The sequence below is a fragment of the Hyperolius riggenbachi genome, chromosome 7 (assembly GCF_040937935.1).
Source record: "Hyperolius riggenbachi isolate aHypRig1 chromosome 7, aHypRig1.pri, whole genome shotgun sequence".
Lineage (NCBI taxonomy): Eukaryota > Metazoa > Chordata > Amphibia > Anura > Hyperoliidae > Hyperolius > Hyperolius riggenbachi.
The window spans coordinates 218,624,440-218,646,841 of record NC_090652.1 but is presented as its reverse complement, the minus strand read 5'-3'; the positions used below and the strand labels follow the sequence as shown (position 1 = coordinate 218,646,841).

General features: G+C 42.4%; 1 protein-coding gene across 4 annotated transcripts in view; it reads left to right on the top strand.

The window, feature by feature from the left end:
• The window catches only part of ARMC8 (armadillo repeat containing 8), a 182,587-nt gene that overhangs the window by 42,654 nt on the left and 117,531 nt on the right, over nucleotides 1-22,402 (top strand). For all 4 annotated transcript variants that reach the window (XM_068245238.1, XM_068245236.1, XM_068245237.1 and 1 more), the window contains exons 4-9: nucleotides 1,150-1,292; nucleotides 1,392-1,489; nucleotides 4,742-4,834; nucleotides 11,169-11,249; nucleotides 19,616-19,691; nucleotides 21,528-21,618. In XM_068245238.1, coding sequence (XP_068101339.1) covers nucleotides 1,150-1,292; nucleotides 1,392-1,489; nucleotides 4,742-4,834; nucleotides 11,169-11,249; nucleotides 19,616-19,691; nucleotides 21,528-21,618 — 582 coding nt within the window. The remainder of the gene's footprint in view (nucleotides 1-1,149; nucleotides 1,293-1,391; nucleotides 1,490-4,741; nucleotides 4,835-11,168; nucleotides 11,250-19,615; nucleotides 19,692-21,527; nucleotides 21,619-22,402) is intronic.

The following is a 22,402-nucleotide window of genomic DNA, read 5'->3' as shown; positions in this document are numbered from 1 at the left end:
ATCAGACAATGTAAAGCCGATTTACTTACCTGGGGCTTCCTCCAGCCCCTTGTTTCCGACTGTCCCACTCTCACAGCTCCGTTCTCAGCCGCCGGCTCGGGGTCCATGCCCAGTGCAGAGGCCGACCTCGAGGTCGTCCGTGCTGTGCCTGGGTGAAGCGCCACTGTCAGCCAAGCCCGTGGCATACTGCGCAGGTGGTACATGGAGTTCTGCACTTGGATGCTTGGTTCACTAACATCTGAGACCACCAGCAATGCCGGCTGTGGCACTGCAGGAGGCGGTAGACACAGTTTACGGGCATTCACTCTTATTACATCAGTCAGAAACACCTGATCTGCTGCATGCTTGTTCAGGATTTATGGCTCAAATGATCAGCAGGACAGCCAGGCAATCACTATGGCAACCTCCATATCCCTCTCATTATTATGCAAAAGAAGAAGCATGGACTCCGGCACACCATCTTCCTTTATTTGAAGCCACAACATCAGAAAGCCCCTACTGTCCCTCTCAGTTCAGGTGTGCTTTAATGCCAAGCCATACACTGTTAACCTTTTTTTTGTGCAAATTTCCTAAACATGTACAGGTTGCAGACCGAAGTTGTAAATTAAGAAACATATTTAATAATTTTCAGTTATAATGTGAATTTTATAGCTGTGATGTAAGGTATATAAATAAATAAATACTACTGAATACTAAAATTAAGTCCTCCTCTTCTTCTTCCTCTTCCTCTTCTTCCTCTTCTTCCTCCTCCTTTTCCTCTTCTTCCTCCTCCTTCTCTCTTCTTCTTCCTCTTTCTCTCTTCTTCTTCCTCCTCCTCCTTCTCCTCATCCTCCTTCTCCTCATCCTCCTCCTCCTTCTTCTATTTTTTTGCAGTGGTCATAGTTCTTTTCCTGACAATACCATAAATTGTCTGTTTATATTACCCAGATGCACGGTTTTGATGTGGTAAAACTGTTATTTAAAATGCCTCCCATTGTTTATGAATTGATCTGTATACATTTTATTTTGGTGTATTTCTTTGGAAAGCAGCTACCATCCTGACTGTAACAATCTGCCACTTTAAATTGTACATTTATATAGCACACATTTATATGGATCATAATTCTAAGAGCGCTTTCCCATCTAACTCTAGTATCCTTTTTTGGACAGATTATTATATTTGCTCCAGCAGGAGACTTCAGGCACAGAACTGAAGACAGAATGTGCTGTAGTCCTCGGCAGCTTATCTATGGGTACAGAAAACAATGTGAAATCCCTGCTTGACTGTCACATAATCCCAGCTCTGCTGCAAGGTAATGGTGACCTTACACTACAGCATGCATGCTTGACATTCTGTGCTGACCTGCCAGACTTTTCTCTTTTCTGACATTTGCATTGCACTGCATTTTCAGGTTTGCTGTCAGCAGACATCCGGTTCATTGAAGCTTGTTTGCGCTGTCTTCGCACAATTTTCACAAGTCCAGTAACTCCAGTGGAGCTCTTGTATACAGTAAGACTTTCTACCTTTCTACAAAAAAAAATATATTTTAGAGACTGAAAAAAAACAGGTACTTTTTGCCACTGCAAACCTTTTGATGCCAGAACATTTTAAGTATTAAAAGGAAATCTGGGACTGGAAAAACAAAACCCTAAATGGGCTAAGTATTCTTGATCATCTCCTCTAAGGTTAGGTTCACCGTGACGACACCTATGCGATATTTATAGCACAGCGTATGCGGTGCGATCTAATGGCATACCAACGCACTACATGAAGTTTGTAACCGGAAAATGCGCATGTTAACGGTGACCATGAAGTATACTTTTCATTGACTGTATACGGTATATACAGTATGTGTTTTCTCTATGGTGATTTTGATTAGTTGTACGCATTGTTAATCAGCTCCTAGTTAACTGATTGGCAGCTTACAAAGCTGATTAGCCCCTACATAGTTCTTTTCAGTCCCTGCAAACTCCGATTCTTGTTGAAGTTGGGGTGCACATACCTTGGCCGGTTTTGGTATCTCTATTTGGCTGATTCAATCATGATTATTGAATCTGCTTGAATCAAAGAAAATGATTCGGCATGCTGGAAAAATCTCGGTTGAAAGGGCTTAATTTGGTGTGCAGCAGTAACGGCGTTTAGTTTCTTCTTGACTGACTGACCCCTGGCTGGTCTCCCCAACCCCCCTCTAGTGTATATGTACCCCAATTCCACACATCATAAACCATACTCCCCGAGCACATGGTGAGTATTGCAGGCTCACTTGTCATGCCAACGCATCTCCTCACCTCCTCCTGTTCTCCGCATCTTTCTCCATTGCCGCAGGGGGTTCTTGTACCACATGACATCTCTGTATGTACTGATGTCATTACATGCAGTGGTACAGGTGCCTCAGTTGGCAAGTCAAACATGTGCTGGACACAGGAAGTGGCAAGGAGTTGTGTGCTGGCGTGACTGTTGAGCATGCAACACGGGCCCAGGAAGGGGACAAGTTACATGGTGAAATCTGTGGGATCACTCTGCTGTGCCAATCTGGACGGCAATTTCTGCAGCACGCTGCCAGATAACTATAGCCGTGCATGGCAATTCGGGCTGCGGCTATGCAGCAGAATTTGAGCCATGACTTAATTGGAAACGGTCACTGCTACCGGTGGATATAAGTCCTTTAAGGGGCACCACTGCTAAATTCTGGATTTTAATGGGTTTATTGTAAAATATGAGCAATGATAGTGATGTCTGACATATGTATAGAGGCTGATTATAACTTACTTTACTAATTTCCACTGAGGCATTCTCGTCAGAAGATACATTTACCTGACGCCGATTTGGATTAAACCATCAGCCCGCAGGAGGCAACTGTGCCTGGTATGTTTCACCCCGTTTATCGGTAAAAGGATTTTACTATCTTGTAACTGCACTCTCGTTCAGCTCATCTGCCTAACAGAGCTGCTGGCACAGCCGTGGACACCTATTGTCCATTGCCGTTGAAACCAGCTCTTGCCTGTACGCAAGATCCCCGACTGCACAAGCTTTAGCAGTTGAAGGGGACTTCGGCGGGCAGCATTATTTACAGAGCCGTACGACGCTATCCTGCTCTGTACAACCAGCCACAAGCACAGCTGGTACAGTCGCCTCCTGCAGGCTGGTGGTTTAATCCAAATTGGCGTCAGGTAATCCCGAGTCTGACTCTGGGTAGCCGACTGGAGGTATATGGTGACGCCTACCTCGGTATCCATGCGCCAGCAGACATTCTTCTTTGGTCTTCAGAGGCTCTGGAGTCTTCAGTGAGATCGCTGTTTGTTGTCATGACCACAGACTGAGATCTCACTATAGGGTTACAGCGGCACCCGGAGGACGGAGAGAGAATTGCAGCGCTGGATACCAGGGAGGTGAGTAAAGGTGGCCATACACTCATTAGATTAGCAGCAGATAGATCATCAGATAGATTTATGATCTATCTGATGTGTTTAGGAACATTTTTTACTAGGAACAGAATTCCAATAGATTTCAGTATGAAATCTATTGAAAATCGATCTGATGGCACTTTTTTGCAATCAGATTTCCATTACGTCCAATGCAAAATGATAAGCAATCTCAACAGATCGACCTAGATTTTCCAGCATGTCAGATCGATTGAAATTGATCGGAATCGGTCGCAAATCGTTCGGCCGGTCAATCGATTTGTGATCGATCGGTCGCTAATCGGCTCAGTGTATGAGTCCCTTTTATGCTGGGATGCTGCAGATCTTGCTGCGGTGTGATTATTTCACAAATCTAGTGCAAAACAGCACTACTGAGCAATCAGAATGTTACGAAAAATTACAATGGTTGTGTGTGTGTGTTTTACCCTCTCTTTAATTTAGGCAGATAAATCTGATTGAATGTTACATTTTTATTTCTATATGTGTCAAATGGGAGTGGCGGATAATTCGGATCAATTGCTCAGAAAATGTAATTGTGTAGCATAGATTGTCGATTTCTTCATTTATCAACTCAAGCAAATTATCTGTATATATGTGTGTGTGTGTGTGTATATATATATATATATATATATATATATATATATATATATATATATATATATATATATATATATATATATATATATATATATATATATATATATATATATATATATATATATATATATATATATATATATATATATATATATATATATATATATATATATATATATATATATATGTATGTATATGTATGTATATATATGTATATATATATATATATATATATATATATATATATATATAAATGTATGTATATTAATCTATCTGAAGAGGCAAGTGCAGAGATATCAGTCCGTTTTTCATAACCCCTGTGTCATGTTTATGACTAAAGTTGGCTGATGGTGTAATGGTTAAGGGCTCTGCCTCTGACACAGGAGACCAGGGTTCGAATCTCGGCTCTGCCTGTTCAGTAAGCCAGCACTAATTCAGTAGGAGACCTTTGGCAAGTCTCCCTTACACTGCTACTGCCAATAGAGCGCGCCCTAGTGGCTGCTGCTCTGCTCTGGCGCTTTGAGTCCGCAAGGAGAAAAGCGCAATGTAAATGTTATTTGTCTTGTCTTGTCTAAAGGAAAATAATGTTTTTTCACCTTGCTGAATGTAGACCCACCTTTACTTTCTTAATAGAGGATGTATTTTAGAATTGTATGCTTGTTGTTGGCCCTCATCTTTTATTGTGATTTGAAGCATGTATGTTAATCATGTAATTCACTGTTTGTTCTGTTTCTTTTTGCAGGATGCTACTGTAATCCCGCACCTTATGATGCTGCTCAGCAGATCTCTCTACTGTCAGGAGTATATCTGCCAGATCTTCGCTCACTGCTGCAAAGTAATCTCCTCTATCCATATTTTTTGCATATTCATATGAATTGTAAATCTTCTTTTTATTTATTTTTGGTCAACATACCGTGGGTTGCAAAAGTATTCGGCCCCCTTGAAGTTTTCCACATTTTGTCATATTACTGCCACAAACATGAATCAATTTTATTGGAATTCCACATGAAAGACCAACACTAAGTGGTGTACATGTGAGAAGTGGAACGCAAATCATACATGATTCCAAACATTTTTTACAAATAAATAACTGCAAAGTGGTGTGTGCATAATTATTCAGCCCCCTTTGATCTGAGTGCAGTCAGTTGCCTATAGACATTGCCTAATGAGTGCTAATGACTAAATAGAGTGCACCTGTGTGTAATCTAATGTCAGTACAAATACAGCTGCTCTGTGAGGGCCTCAGAGGTTGTCTAAGGCCTAGTGCACACCAGAGCGGTTCGGCAGCGGTTTGCGATCCGCTTGCGGGTGCGGATCCGCTAGGGTAATGTATTTCAATGGGCTGGTGCACACCAGAGCGGGAGGCGTTTTGCAGAAACGCATACTCCCAGGCTGCTGCAGATTTTGGATTGCGGAGGCGTTTCTGCCTCAATATTAAGTATAGGAAAATCGCAAACAGCTCTGAAAAACTGCACTTCAGAGCGGTTTGCCAGGCGTTTTTTGTTACAGTAGCTGTTCAGTAACAGCTTTACTGTAACAATACATGAAATCTACTACACCAAAAACGCTTCACAAAACCGCAAAATGCTAGCTGAAACGCTACAGAAAAAGAAGAAAAAGCGTTTCAAAATCTGCTAGCATTTTGCGGATCTGCTAGCTGTTTTTGGTGTGCACTAGGCCTCAGAGAATATTGGGAGCAACAACACCGTGAAGTCCAAAGAACACACAAGATCAAGTTATTGAGAAATTTAAAGCAGGCTTAGGCTACAAAAAGATTCCCAAAGCCTTGAACATCCCACGGAGCACTGTTCAAGCGATCATTCAGAAATGGAAGGAGTATGGCACAACTGTAAACCTACCAAGACAAGACCATCCACCTAAACTCACAGGCCGAACAAGGAGAGCGCTGATCAGAAATGCAGTCAAGAGGCCCATGGTGACTCTGGCCGAGCTGCAGAGATCTACAGCTCAGGTGGGAGACTCTGTCCATAGGACAACTATTAGTCATGCACTGTACAAAGTTGGCCTTTATGGAAGAGGGGCAAGAAGAAAGGCATTGTGAACAGAAAGCATAAGAAGTCCCGTTTGCAGTTTGCCACAAGCCATGTGGGGGACACAGCAACCATGTGGAAGTCGGGGCTCTGGTCAGATGAGACCAAAATGGAACTTTTTGGCCAAAATGCAAAACGCTATGTGTGGCAGAAAACTAACACTGCACATCACTCAGAACACACCATCCCCACTGTCAAATATGGTGGTGGCAGCATCATACTCGGCGGTGGGAGGGGGTGCTTCTCTTCAGCAGGGACAGGGAAGCTGGTCAGAGTTGATGGGAAGATGGATGGAGCCAAATACAGGGCAAACTTGGAAGAAAACCTCTTGGAGGGCTGGTGCACACCGAGCGCGTTTTTCGGCGTTTTTGCAGCCGCTTGCGGCTGCGGATACGCTTGGTCAATGTATCTCAATGGGGTGGTTCACACCAGAGTGGGAGGCGTTTTTGCTGAAACGCACACTCCCGGGGTGAGGCATTTTTTGGATTGCGGAGGCGTTTCTGCCTCCAATGTAAAGTATAGGAAAAACGCAAACCGCTCTGAAAAACAGCAGTTCAGAGCGGTTTTGCAGGCGTTTTTGTTACAGAAGCTGTTCAGTAACAGCTTTACTGTAACAGTATATGAAATCTACTATACCAAAAACACTTCACAAAACCTCAATGCTAGGTAAAACGCTACAGAAAAATAAGAAAAAGCGTTTCACAATCTGCTAGCATTTTGCGGATCTGCTAGCGGGTTTTGGTGTGCACCAGGCCGGAGACTGCAAAAGACTTGAGACTGGGGCGGAGGTTCACCTTTCAGCAGGACAATGACCCTAAACATAAAGCCAGGGCAACAATGGAATGGTTTAAAACAAAACATATCCATGTGTTAGAATGGCCAGTCAAAGTCCAGATCTAAATACAATCGAGAATCTGTGGCAAGATCTGAAAACTGCTGTTCACAAACACTGTCCATCTAATCTGACTGAGCTGGAGCTGTTTTGCAAAGAAGAATGGGCAAGGATTTCAGTCTCTAGATGTGCAAAGCTGGTAGAGACATACCCTAAAAGACTGGCAGCTGTAATTGCAGCAAAAGGTGGTTCTACAAAGTATTGACTCAGGGGGCCGAATAATTACACACACCCCCCTTTGCAGTTATTTATTTGTAAAAAATGTTTGGAATGATGTATGATTTTCGATCCACTTCTCACATGTAAACCACTTTGTATTGGTCTTTCATGTCGAATTCCAATAAAATTGATGCATGTTTGTGGCAGTAATGTGACAAAATGTGGAAAACTTCAAGGGTGCCGAATACTTTTGCAACCCACTGTATTTAACTTTAGGTTCTTTATATGTAAAATTTGTAAGCATAAACACAATAGAAAAATTAAATTCCAGTAACCTTTTACTGTAACTGCTTCAGGTGAATGTGACAGCATATTGCCTGCCAGTGCTTTGCATATGCACCCAGGTCATCTCTGTAGAATCTAGCTGTATGTCACAACATTGAATTTAGGGCTGTGGCCCAGTAGAAATCACAACATGCATTTGCTAAGCGGTTTTGGGGTTGTTTTTTTTAGCAATCTTTAACCGTGCTTTCTAGAGGGATTTCTTGTGATTTTTTAAAACTTTTTTGAATTGAATGTTAACGATGTGTACAGTGATTGCCGTTTCATTTTTTATTTTTTTTTAAGTGGACCTGAACTCAGAACTCCTCTGCTCTAAAAGATATGCAACAGCATAATAACCTTTAACCACTTTGTCCTCCTTGACGTATAAAAACATCAAGGACATGCGCGTTCCCACGGCCGATCAAGCACGCGCACTCCCGGCCGCGGATTCGGTAGCCCAGAAATCAATGAATCAGGCTATGGTGCCCGATCACTGATTCCTCTCCCCCGCAGAAAAAGCGACAACTTCTCCCTGAAGCTTCGCTTTTTCTGACTCTATGTCCCTCTAAGTGTACATTGTACGCTTAGAGTGACGGCATGTAAACAAACTCAAGGTTGCCATCTTGTGGCCAAAGAGTAAAAAAAAATTACACTACACAAATATTTCCCTAAATAAAACACTATTTACATCCCACCTTCCTAAAAAAATACCCACATAAAATGTTTCATAAAAAAAAAACTAAAAACATTACAATAAAAAAAAACACAAATATTTGCTTAAGGGTCTAAACTATTTAAATATCTATGTAAAGATGACATATTTCTATTTTTTTTTTAATTTTATAAGCTTGTAAATAGTGATGGATGCAAAACGGAAAAAATGCTCTTTTATTTCCAAATAAAATATTGTCGCCATACATTGTGATAGGGACATAATTTAAACGGTGAAATAACCGTGACAAATGGGCAATTACAATACGTGGGTTTTAACTATGGAGGCATGTATTATTTTAAAACTATAATAGCCGAAAACTGAGAAATAATGCATTTTTTCCGTTTTCTTCTTATTCTTACTGTTACAATGCATTTACAGTAAGGTAGCTCTTAGCAAAATGTACCCCCCAAAGAAAGCCTAATTGGTGGCAGAAAAAACAAGATATAGATCAGTTCATTGTGATAAGTAGTGATAAAGTTATAGGCTAATGAATGGGAGGTGAACATTGCTCGGATGCATAAAGTGAAAACGACTGAGGGCTTAAGTGGTTAAACACAAACCATTTCTTTGTTGCAGCTGATACAAATCCTAAAATAAATCTGCAGTTTCTACTTCCTGATTCATGGAAGCAGACATATTGTCTACAGCCTGTGCTTTCCAATGGGCTTATTTGCCATATGCAGTCATGTGGCACAGGGGGGAGATCAAGTTTACAACTAGTGATTAGACACAAATGAGGGGAATTACACAGGCTAAACTCTTTAAATACATACAGGATGCATTTCTGTTACGTTTTCCTTGTGTCCTGTGTAAGAGTTCAGGTCCACTTTAATTTCTTGTTCTGGGTAAAAACATAAGTGCAAATCCACTTTTGAAACTTTTGCAGCAATCCTACTTTGTATTGAAGTGCATTTGCTCCAAAAATGCTGAAGGACCCCCGATTGTGATTTGGAGGAATTGCAGTCACTCCTGTGGAATAGCCCCAATTGCCTTTCATTAGCCTAGTTCTTTTGAAATCACCAGAGATTCCAAAGCACAACTGAGACAGCTCCTGTGGGTCTCAGTCCCCCCCCCCCCCCTTTCTTTTCTCTACAATAACTTAAGGCCCGTTTCCATTAGACGCGGTGCGATGCGGCTCACAGCGGGTGTTCCGAAACACATGCATGGCAATGGAACAGTTTCCATTGCGTGCATGTTGTGCGGAGCGACCTGAGAGCATGCTGCAGATTCTCGCACAGCCACATTCGCCCCTTAGCCGCGTCCCCATCTCCTCAATTCACTTCGGCATCGGAAGATGCGGCAGTGACACGGGTGCCAGCGGAAGTGATGCGATGCGGCTAGGTAGCTACATTCACATCACAGAATCAATGGAAAAGGGCCCTTAGCGATTGCATTTTGTGACTTCTTGTGGGCCACAGCCGTAAGGTCAGTGTTGTGACATACAGCTAAATTCTACAAAGGGCGCTCAGTGTGGCTTGTACCAGTGCATTAAATGGAACAGTTCTGTGAGCCTCTTTTCTGGTTGTCACCAGTCTGACAGGCCCTGCAACACTTAATCTCAAAAGAATGGACTCCAGCTTGCCCCAATATCTTTTCAAATAACCTTTGCATATACAGTTAATATATATCAGAATTTTAATAGGCATTAGACGGATTTTTCTGGCTCCTGTTCAAAGTGATCTTACATCAGCCATTCCGTTGATGCACTTTGGAGTTGCCTTTTTGGATCTGTTCTCTCCTTCCTTGTTTTGAGCTGAAAGGATTTCTGCATGAATCTATTTAAAAGCTTGTTTACAGGTACATATAGTTTCCAAGTCCTGTGTAGTCACTTGTGGTAGAATTTGTTTTTATGTATATACCAAAAAAAATTAGTTACCTTGCCGGGTGCCTCCACCAGGGTGGTCCATAGACTCCCACAGTATGGAAACCAGTCTTCCCGGAGAGTATTGTCTGCAGGTTGCCTCTTATGGTCTGAAGATCATGCCTGCTAAGCTGCAGTTCCTCCCATAGTGCTTGCAGTAAACTACTTTGGGCACAGGTTTGTAAAAGTTTGATTTAGAAGCAGAAACTTTTATCTGTCACAGACAGGGCTGAGGAGTCAGTACAAAAATACTCCGTCTCAGTTTATGAAACCTCCGACTCCAGGTATCCAACTCCATGGCCCTTGCAGGGCTGTTGAATAAGTACAAACATTTTCTGACTCTGACTCCGAGTTTAGAGAGTCTGAAGCCATAAAAAATACCTCTTTTTTATTAGGCAGTTCTATTAAGCATTAATATTGTAGCTGATAACGCCGCATCCATGTGGCAGAACAAGGTATTTATACCCCAAAAAACCCAAGGCAAAATTCCACGACTTTCCAGGTCCCAGGGGAGGCAGAGCTTTACACTGTAGCTCTGCCTCCAGTCAATCTCCGCCTCTCCCCGCTCAGGAGACAGTTAGACGGCGTAACAGCCGTCTATTTACATGGCACAGCGCTGCAATCTGCAGCAGCGCTGTACTGGGGACAGCCGTGTGGGGTCACTTGTGTGCTGAGTTGTGCGGCCCTGCAGCTTGGCCTAATAGCTGCAGAGGCCAATTACACTAGATATGGACTGGTCTTTAGGGGGGTTTAGCACTGTGGTCCTCAAATGGTTAAAAGGAAAAAAATATGGCAGCCTCCATATCCCTCTCACTTCAGTTGTGCTTTAAGCTTTGCTCTGTGTATCCTGTAGAATTATTTTGAGCTGCGTTCAAAACAAAATGTCTCTTGCTGATCCCCTGCCACAATTTTTTTTGAACTCTTCAGTTTCGATCATGTTTGCATCCAGCATCTTGTGTAAACTGTGTGACTCCTGCAAGTCCTGAGCCTCCTACCTGTACGTACCGGAAGTTCACTACCTGGCTTGCACCAGTGACAGGATGCAAAAATGAGCAGAGTAGCTGCACCCTTTAGCTGTTACTAGTGGAATACAGAATTTAAAAGATTATTTTTCAAAAATTACATTTTTCTTTTCCCACTCTTTATTTTAATTTTATTTTTTTACAGGCTCCAGATCATCAGACAATTTTATTTAATCACGGTGTAGTCCAAAATATTGCTCATTTGCTAACATCTGTCTCATATAAAGTAAGTCTTTGTTTTTATCTATGAAAACAGTGGGTTATGTGTTTGATGGAATGCATTTTTTGTTAAAGGACAACCGAGGTCTTTCTCTGTTTGAAGAAATTAAACATCAGGTATGCAAGTGACAGTTTGTGCCCGGGTCAGACTGAGTCAGACTATAGCATAACCCTCACTGATAAGTAATTACAGCCATAAAACACTTTCCTGTCAGTAAATGGCTTCCAGTAGCAGGAAAGCGAGATAAAAGAGTCAATAATTCATAGATTTGAGCTCTAGCCTACTTCAATGCGTGCGTCATTGAGCGGAGACATTGAAACAGTAAAAACTTAAAAACTAGACTTAAAAATAAAATAAAACTGTGGGATATCTAAAAACATCATTTTTAGGAGGAAGAGGATAGATACAATTGTTTTTCTCCTCAGTTTGTTTTCACCTTGGATGTCCTTTAACCACTTCCCGACCGCCGTATAGACAATTGGCGGCCGGGAAGTGGACCCCTCAAGGACCGCCGTATTGACAAATGGCGGCGGTCCTTGTAGGGGCATGGGCGGCGCGATCGCGTCATTCGTGACGCGATCGGCCGCCGGGGACTGGCTCCGCCCACCTTGCGCTGTAACCCGCCGGACGTTCGGAAGCGCTGGCGGGCTACTAGCACCCGGATCGCCGCATACAAAGTGTATAATACACTTTGTAATGTTTACAAAGTGTATTATACAGGCTGCCTCCTTCCCTGGTGGTCCCAATGTCCGAGGGACCACCAGGGCAGGCTGCAGCCACCCTATGTCGCACCCAAGCACACTGTTTCCCCCCCCCTGCCCCAGATCGCCCACAGCACCCCTCAGACCCCAAACCCAGACCCCTGTTTGCACCCAATCACCCCCCTAATCACCTATCAATCACTCCCTGTCACTATCTGTCAACGCTATTTTTTTTTTATCCCCCACCCCTCAGATTCTCCCCAGAACCCCCCCCCCCCCCTGTGTACTGTATGCATCAATCCCCCTGATCACCTGTCAATCACCCGTCAATCACCCATCAATCACCCCCTGTCACTGCCACCCATAAATCAGCCCCTAACCTTCCCCTTGCGGGCAATCTGATCACCACTCTGTAAATGGACAATTGTGTGTAAAAAAAATCCAACAATTGTCATTTACAGAGAGATTTCTCCCACCCAGCATGGGTATGTGTAAAAATACACCCCAAAACACATTATACTACTTCTCCTGAGTACGGCGGTACCACATGTGTGGCACTTTTTTACACCCTAAGTACGCTAAGGGGCCCAAAGTCCAATGAGTACCTTCAGGATTTCACAGGTCATTTTGCGACATTTGGTTTCAAGACTACTCCTCACGGTTTAGGGCCCCTAAAATGCCAGGGCAGTATAGGAACCCCACAAATGACCCCATTCTAGAAAGAAGACACCCAAAGGTATTCCGTTAGGTGTATGGTGAGTTCATAGAAAATTTTATTTTTTGTCACAAGTTAGCGGAAAATGACACTTTGTGAAAAAAAAACAATTAAAATCAATTTCCACTAACTTGTGACAAAAAAATAAAATCTTCTATGAACTCACCATACTCCTAACGGAATACCTTGGGGTGTCTTCTTTCTAAAATGGGGTCATTAGTGGGGTTCCTATACTGCCCTGGCATTTTAGGAGCCCTAAACTGTGAGGAGTAGTCTTGAAATAAAAATGACCTGTGAAATCCTAAAGGTACTCATTGGACTTTGGGCCCCTTAGCGCAGTTAGGGTGCAAAAAGTGCCACACGTGGTATCGCCGTACTCAGAAGTAGTATAATGTGTTTTGGGGTGTATTTTTACACATACCCATGCTGTGTGGGAGAAATATCTCTGTAAATGGACAATTGTGTGTAAAAAAAAAATCAAACAATTGTCATTTACAGAGATATTTCTCCTACCCAGCATGGGTATGTGTAAAAATACACCCCAAAACACATTATACTACTTCTCCTGAGTACGGCAATACCACATGTGTGGCACTTTTTTGCAGCCTAACTGCGCTAAGGGGCCCAAAGTCCAATGAGCACCTTTAGGCTTTACAGGGGTGCTTACAATTTTGCACCCCCCAAAATGTCAGGATAGTAAACACACCCCACAAATGACCCCATTTTGGAAAGTAGACACTTCAAGGTATTCAGAGAGGGGCATGGTGAGTCCGTGGCAGATTTCATTTTTTTTTGTCGCAAGTTAGAAGAAATGGAAACTTTTTTTTTTTTTGTCACAAAGTGTCATTTTCCGCTTATTTGTGACAAAAAATAATATCTTCTATGAACTCACTATGCCTCTCAGTGAATACTTTGGGATGTCTTCTTTCCAAAATGGGGTCATTTGGGAGGTATTTATAATATCCTGGAATTCTAGCCCCTCATGAAACATGACAGGGGGTCAGAAAAGTCAGAGATGCTGAAAAATGGGAAAATTCACTTTTTGCACCATAGTTTGTAAACGCTATAACTTTTACCCAAACCAATCAATATAGGCTGAATGGGTTTTTTTTTTTATCAAAAACATGTTTGTCCACATTTTTCGTGCTGCATGTATACAGAAATTTTACTTTATTTGAAAAATGTCAGCACAGAAAGTCAAAAAAAATCATTTTTTTGACAAAATTCATGTCTTTTTTGATGAATATAATAAAAAGTAAAAATCGCAGCAGCAATCAAATCGCACCAAAAGAAAGCTTTATTAGTGACAAGAAAAGGAGCCAAAATTCATTTAGGTGGTAGGTTGTATGAGCGAGCAATAAACCGTGAAAGCTGCAGTGGTCTGAATGGGGAAAAAAGTGCCTGGTCCTTAAGGGGGGTAAAGCCCATGGTCCTCAAGTGGTTAAAGGAAACCTAAATCCAAAGAAAAAAAAAAAGTTTAACCTACCTGGGGCTACTACCAGCCCCCTGTAGCCGCACTGTGCCTGCGCCGTCACTGAGCGATCCTCTAGTCCACCGCAGCACCCCTCTTTTGGTGAGTCGATTGCCACTGTGCATGTGCAGCCGTGTGCGTCCTTAATCACGCTTTCGTTGCCAGGAGTGTTATGCGCATGCACAGTAGAAAGTTCCCTGTACTACACATGCGCAGAGCGCTCATATCCACGGGAGCATGATCAGGAGGCGCGCAAACCAGGGCCGCGCCTCTAAATAAGAGGGGCACTGCGAGGGACTGGAGGATCGCTCAGATGAGCAGAGCATTTTCCTAACAAACTTCATGGACTCATCAGGGATGTGGAAGTTGGGGCTTTCAAATCTGAACACAGGCGCTGGTTAAAGAGAAACTCCAGTGAAAATAATGTAATAAAAAAGTGCTTCATTTTTACATGAATTATGTATAAATGATTTAGTCCGTGTTTTTCCATTGTAAAATATTTCCTCTCCCTAATTTACATTCTGACATTTACCACATGGTGACATTTTTACTGCTGGCAGGTGATGGCAGTGTAAGGAGATGCTGCTTGCTTTTTTTTTTTTTTTTTTTTTTGCAGTTGGACCCAGCTGTAAACAGCTGTTATTTCCCACGATGCAATGAGGTTCACAGACAGGAAACTTTCAGGACCCTGGTGCTGACATCACACTGTGGGAGGGGTTTCACCACAATATCAGCCATACAGAGCCCCTTGATGATCCGTTTGTGAAAAGGAATACATTTCTCATGGGAAAAAGGGTATCTGCTACTGATTGGGGATAAAGTTCAATTCTTGGTCACAATTTCTCTTTAACTAGCACATCCCAACTTCTGCATCCTGGGTGGGTCTAAATTAACATATTAGTCATATTTTTTAATCTTTGCCGCCCAGCAGTAGCGCCTGCTTGACATGGTAGGTACAATCGAGATAAACAGAGGAACACCAAGAGCCCCAATAGTGTAGTATGTATTGACAAAGGGGATAATGACAAAGAGTAATAGTTGTTATACTCACAAGCATGGGTCACCAATAGGCAACCACTGTAAAGGCAGGTGGGGAGATTATCCTGACCCCGCTCAGGAATAAGAAGTCGCTCTCTGTAGAAAACTGTCGCAACCCTCCACCCAGGGTGGATACAATATTATATAGGAGAGAACAGAGGCGCCAAAAGGATAAAAGGGGTTTTAAATGAGCTTGAGGGCCCGTTTCCACTATCGCGAATCCGCATGCGTTGCCCGCATGCGGATTCGCACAGTCAGTACAAGTGGATGGGACTGTTTCCACTTGTGCGTTTCCCCGCACGTTTTTCTGTGCAGAAAAAATCTGCAGGGTAGGGCCCTCAGAATTCGCCTGCGTGTGGAATGCAGGCGAATCGCACGCAATGTATTTAATAGGGAAATCGCATGCGTTTTCCCCATGCGTTTTTGCCGCGATTTCGCATGCGATTTCGCATAGGTATTAATGTTAATTTACACAGGCAGTGACATGGTTAAATTCGCATACAGCCTTACCTATGCGAAATCGCATGCGAAATCGCGGCAAAAAACGCATGCGGAATCGCACCCGCATGCGATTTGCCTGCGGTGATTCGCCGGCGATTCCGCAACGCTATAGTGGAAACGGGCCCTAAAGGGACACACTCTGTCAGAGGTGCCGAGTGTTGTTTGTTTTGCTAGATGCTGTAACTCCTTTTTTCTATTGCCTGAGGAAGCGGGCACTGACCCGTGAAACGCGTTGCTTTGTTTTATCTGGAGTTCGTTAATAAATAGACTGAATGTACAGTCGTGTTGTGTCTGCTTGGAGGAGGTAAGTCCACCACTGCCTCCTCTAACTACCAAATTTTTGCCTTTTAAGCTCATTTAAAACCCCTTTTATCCTTTCGGCGCCTCTGTTCTCTCCTATATAATAATGGTTGGTACAATGTGCGCAGGATTTAGGATCTCAGCAACTGGTTTATTTCCTAGTTTTTGCGTACATCTAAAAAAGGTGCCGTGGTAATTTTGGCATCGGGGGAAGGTGCTAGCAAAATATCTGTAAAATTACCAATATTCTACTGTTGGCAATGGGTAACACAATAGCAGAATATCTGTCATTGTTAAAGGGACACTTAAGCCAGAAAAAATGAGTTTTACTCACCTGGGGCTTCTACCAGCCCCCTGCAGCAGTCCTGTGCCCTCGCAGCCACTCACTAATCCTCTGGCCCCCCGCTGCCAGCTAGTTTCGTTTTTGCCGACAGGCCCGTCAGGACTGCCCACGCGTATCTTTTTCCGCATTCCCGACTGTAATTAGCACTATTGCGGACCGCAATGCGTGCATATTTTTGTACGCGTTGCGTCTCGCAATAGCGCTAATTACAGTCGGGAATGCGGAGAAAGATACGTGTGGCCAGTCCTGACGGGCCTGTCGGCAAAAACGAAACTAGCTGGCAGCGGGGAACCAGAGGATTAGTGAGTGGCTGCGAGGGCACAGGACTGCTGCAGGGGGCTGGTAGAAGCCCCAGGTGAGTAAAACTCATTTTTTTTCTGGCTTAAGGTTCACTTTAATGATATTTTTGTCACTTAAATCCTCTTTTTATCGATGCCTTGCTCTAACCAACCCATCCCCTTCCCCGGCCCAATCCTCACAGATCTCTTTGACGCTAAACTTGCCCTCTGCTAAACTTGCCCTCTGCTAATATCTGAGCCACCTAATTATATTTATCAGGCAGCAAATGCAGTAGCTATTGCTATGGATAAAATTTGCATCAATTGAAATTCTTGGGATCTCATTGGCCATCCCTACTTGAGGCACATGCCAGCACAATGTAGCAGTCATCTGGCTTACAGAAACCCCTATGTACTGCTTTATATTCTCAATGTTACAAAATGGGGTTAGTGTTGTTTTTATAACATGGGTGATGGGGGATATTTGGTAAGTCTGCATGCATTTCTGCACATTGACATAAGCAGTATTTATTATAGAACGTATACCTTAGATCAAAAGCAGCAGTTCTTTAGTAGTGTTTGTATCTACATGTCTATGGGGCATTCTATACAGAAGTTCTGAAGAGCCAAATTTAATTTAATTCAGTGTTCTACTAATGAAATATGTACATACTAATTATGTGAACCGTAAATGCGGTATTGCATTTTTGTAAATATTTTATTATATCCGTTCATGGGACAACACTGAGGATTTGATACTTTGATACAATGTAAAGTAGTCAGTGTACAGCTTGTGTACATTTGTTGTTACATCAAAATAACATAGAGCCATTCATGTCTAAACCACTGGCAACAATAGTGAGTACACCCCTAAGTGTAACTGACAGCAGTTACACAAGTTACACATAAGTATTACAAGGTCTCAGGTGTGAATGGGGAAACAGGTTCGTTAAATTTGCTGTTCTTGCTATCGCACTCTCTCAAACTGGTCATGGGAAGTTCAACATGGCACCTCATGGCAGAGAACTCTCAGGGGAACTTAAAGAAAACCTGAACTGAAAATTAAAGTCAAAATAAACATACACAAGTCATACTTACCACTCGTGTAATCTACTCCTCAATCTCTTTTTCCTTTCCCACGTCTGGTTTGTCCACTGTGACCAAGGGAATTCCCCATCCTCCATTTTGAAAATGGCCATTACCCCCATAACCGCTTTCTGGTCAGCACACAGTTAAACTGTAACATTGCCCACTTGAGCCATAGGGAAACATGGACATTACCTGGTACAACAGTTTTACTCTCAGCTATAACTGACAGCAACTGATATTTTACTGACAGCAACTGATATATTTCAATTCTGACAAAATGTTGTCAGAACTGGAAGGGATCATTGTCAGAAAAAAATGGTGTGCTTCTGAGAGGAACTGATGGCAAGGTAACTCTGTAATGTTCATTTGAAGTTATCTCGTGTTTATTTTAAATAATTTTACTCAGTACAGGTTCTCTTTAAAAAAAAATAATTGTTGCTTTACATAAAGATGGCCTAGGCTACTAGAAGATTGCCAAAACCCTGAAACTGAGCTGCAGCATGGTGGCCAAGACCATACAGCAGTTTAAGAGGACAGGTGCCACTCATAACATGCTGAATCATGGTCCGACCCAAGAAGTTGAGTGTACGTACCCAGCCTCATATCAGAGGTTGTCTGTTGCAAATAGACATATGAGTGCTAGCAGCACTGTGGCAGAGTGAAGGAATGGGGGTAGCCTGTCAGTGCTCAGGCCGAAAGCCACATACGGTACTACATCACACTGGTCTGCATCGCTGTTGTCCCAGTAGGAAGCCTCTTCTAAAGATGGTGCAGCAGAAAGCCCCAAACAGTTTTCTGAAGACAAACCGCCAAGATTCTTGTATGATCAGCACCCATGCAATTAGGAAGGTGGAGTGCCCAGACCCGGCCGTCCTTTAGTACCCCTCAGACAGTGAAAAAGCAATCCACAGAGTGGGTTGGCACCTCCAAAGATAAACCTCCTTTTACAAGTAAAACATAGCTCTTTATTTGATTTAGATTTTTAATCCATACCAATCAAAAAGCTATGTTTTACTTGTAAAAGAGCTTTATCTTTGGAGGTGCCAACCCACTGTGTGACAAAGGGCTAAGGACATGGATTACTTGTCTTGCCTACAGTCAAACTTGGAGGTGGGAATGTTATCGTTTGAAGCTGCGTGAGTACTGCCAACACTGGAGAGCTACAGTTCATTGAGGGAGCCATGAATGGCAATATGTACTGTGACCTACTGAAGCAGAGAACAGACTTCCACGACAACCACTGTCTTGCTGGCGAGGCATGTCTCCAGATCTAAACCGTATTGCGTTTCTGTGGGTAACCTCAAACGGTAAGTGGAGGAGCGCAAAGTCTCTAACATCCACCAGCTTCATCATGGAGCTGTGGAAGAGGATTCGTGAGGCAGACTGTAGCTCTAGTGAACTCCATGCCCAAGAGAGTAAAGGCAGTGATGGAAAATAACGTTGGGCACACACAATATTGACCCTTTGCGCACAATTTTGACATTAACAACTTTTGTTGCCAGCAGTTTATACATCTATGGCTGTGTGAGTTATTTTGATGGGACAGCATATTCATACTGTTATTCAAGCTGTACACTGACTACTCAGCATTGTATCAAAGCGTCATATCTTCAGTGTTTTTTCACATGAAAGTATATAATCAAATATTTACAAAAATGTGAGAGTTGTACTCACTGTTGTGTGATACTGTACATGCAGATAAAACATCCATATAAATTGTAGGCACATAATTAATAAGCGGGACACTGAAATGAAGGACAATTATTTGGCTTTTCAACTTCTATACAGCAAACTGCATGATTTGCGTCCAATTCCACCTGAACATAAATAGGGACGCCAACACCACTCCTTAGTGCGTGTTTTATAAAATGTAGTAAGACAATGTTTTATTCATTTAATCATATAGTTACCAGTTCATTTTTCTTTTTCATCTCAGGTACGCATGCAAGCATTAAAATGCTTTTCAGTTTTAGCATTTGACAATCCCCAAGTATCAATGACCCTTGCAAATGGTGAGTACATATACGGTACTTTTTATTTTGGATGTTGCAGTGTATTTTGTTCTTCTTTCCTTTCTCTTGATGTTGGCCCATTTTTAAAAGCATGCTGATGTTTCATTTACACATCCCTTGGCTGCTAAGCCTCTAAAGGAGATTAGACTTGTTCTGAATCCTATCAGGAATGCACCTCTGGGTATCCAGAATAAGCTATAGGGCCGATGCACATGGGGGTTTATTGAGGGCCATAGTGCTCATTGCTGAAAGGCTGTACATTCAAGTGTTGGACAGTGCTTGTTCCCGTTGTTTACCATCATTTGCGCAAACATCGTGCTTGATCTGGTGGTTTGCCGCCATCTCGTTTAGTCTAAGCGCTTCCGTGTCATCCTGCCGGAGTCAACACGTGATGCAACATTCAATCGCCAAGCTGTGCCATGCATGGCTGTAAAGATTTGGCTGCGTGCTGCAGAAAGGCCCTTATAGATTTGTTTTTTCCACAAGGGGTAACAATCTATTCCTCTCTGGGCAAAATCTAATCAGAGAGGAATCCGCAGATATCCTATTGAAAATCAATCGAACTGCAACTTTGCACTGTACGATGCAGAGCAACACTATGTCTCGTCGATCAACCATTGCTTCTGCCCCACCCTGATCAGTGCTTATGTTCAGTCCTATCCAGTCAATAGTATCTATTGATTTTGGGGAAAAAATGTTAAAAATTCAATTTATCGGACATGTCAGGGCAATGAATTGAACAGCAAAATCAATGTGTATGGTGACCAGACAGAGGTCTGCAGAGATCATGCATTAAAGTACACCTTAACTGAGGGGGATATGGAGGCAGCCATATTTAATTTCTGCCAGTACTGATCTCTTTGGCTGGAGTAGTGACACACCTGAAACAAGCATGCGACTAATACAGTCAGGCCTCAGTCAGAAACACCTGATTGGAATGTTTGTTCAGGGTATATGGCTTAAAGTATTGGAGACAGAGAATGACCAGGACAGCCAGGCAATCTGTATTGTTTAAAAGTAAATAAATATGACAGCCTCCATATCCCCCCTAACTTCACATGTGCTTTAAGGATTTTTAGTAATAGAAAATATTTAAGATTTTTTTACAGATAGGACACTATCCATACACTCTTAAGTGGTCTGTGGACATGTTTCAGGCTGCAAAACTGATGCGTAAAATTGAAGCAATTGTTTAAAGCTCGGGTATATGCTTAAAGAGGAGCTGTCAGCCATACTATCTCAGAAAAAAAAATCAACACATATATAAGTAGATAAATACATGCTCTACTTACATAACTTATGTATTGCACTGTTCACATTTTGATTTTAGTGATTTTTATACAGTAAAAAAGAAGAAAATCCTTCTTAGCATTTCCCATTTTAAGTGAGGCCATTTTAAAGCCAATCGTGATGTCATTTCCGGCCCCACTCTCCTCTGCCTGATTTGCCCGCTCTGCACTATAGAAAGTGCATTGTCTCAGCATTAGAAATATTGACCAATCAGAGAGGAACAGAGGTGTGGGAGGGGAAAACAGGAGAGAAAGAGGCTTCAGCCAATCACGCTGCATTAAGTCTGAGGGGAAATAGAGAAGCAAAAAAGGACAACCCAGCATGCCCTGCAACTTCCTTTTTGTGTACCAAATTTTGTGTGTACCAAATAAGTCAGGTAAACTGGGGAATGCTCATTTATCAACAAGAAAAGTAATAGTGATTTTAGCTTTTGGATTGCCTGGTTAGCATCCTTATCACTTGTTTACCAGATAAAAATAAATAATTGATTTTTTATTTTATGCCCGACAGTTACACTTTAAACAATCGGTTTCATTTGTCTTTCAGTATTGGTTGATGGGGAACTATTACCACAAATCTTTGTAAAAATGTTACAACGGGACAAGCCAATAGAAATGCAACTGACAGCAGCGAAATGGTAAATGAAAACAAAACCATTAACATGAAATACTGTTTTGTGAATATTCTGTTTCATTTTCAAATATTTTCATATTAAATTTCATTTCTATGATTGATCATATAAACAATAGTGGAAATTGCGTATACTGGTCCATTGTGCCAAAAGTGTCAAACAGTGGTCTGTTGAACAACTCCCCAAAAAAATTGGGACTATGTCATGCTTTAGGGCTGGTTCACACGGGCGTTTGCCGGATTTCGGTGGTGTTGCATTCAGGCTTTCAGCGGCTTTCAGTTGCGGTCAGCATTTTTTCCCCATAGGGAAACATTAGCTGTGGTGTTTAACCGCCCCAGGATGCTACATGTAGCGTCCAAGGTCGCCTCGAACGTCAGGGAAAATTGGGATCCGAACTCCGTATTTGCATGAATGCCAGTAAAAGCCTGGCACAAACGCTCCCATTCACTTAACGCTGGCGGTAAACGCGGGGCAGACGCCCGTGTGAACCAGCACTAAAGCTCCTATTTCTTGACACTTTCCGTTTCTCTCTAATGGTCGGTTGCAAGATTAGACGGAGGAGGAGGAGATTGGGGTATTATTACCATTATGCATTTATATATCACTGAAATATTCTGTAGTTCTTAACAGACGCTACAGTCATGTCACACTGTCTGTACAGCTATGTACACACGCTGGTCGGTCTGACTATATAGCTATATTGAAAATGAAAAAGTGTCCATAAATTTTAAAGCACTAATGTTCTTCCTACACAGCTAAAAAAAAGTTCAGGATGTCACACGCCCTCCTT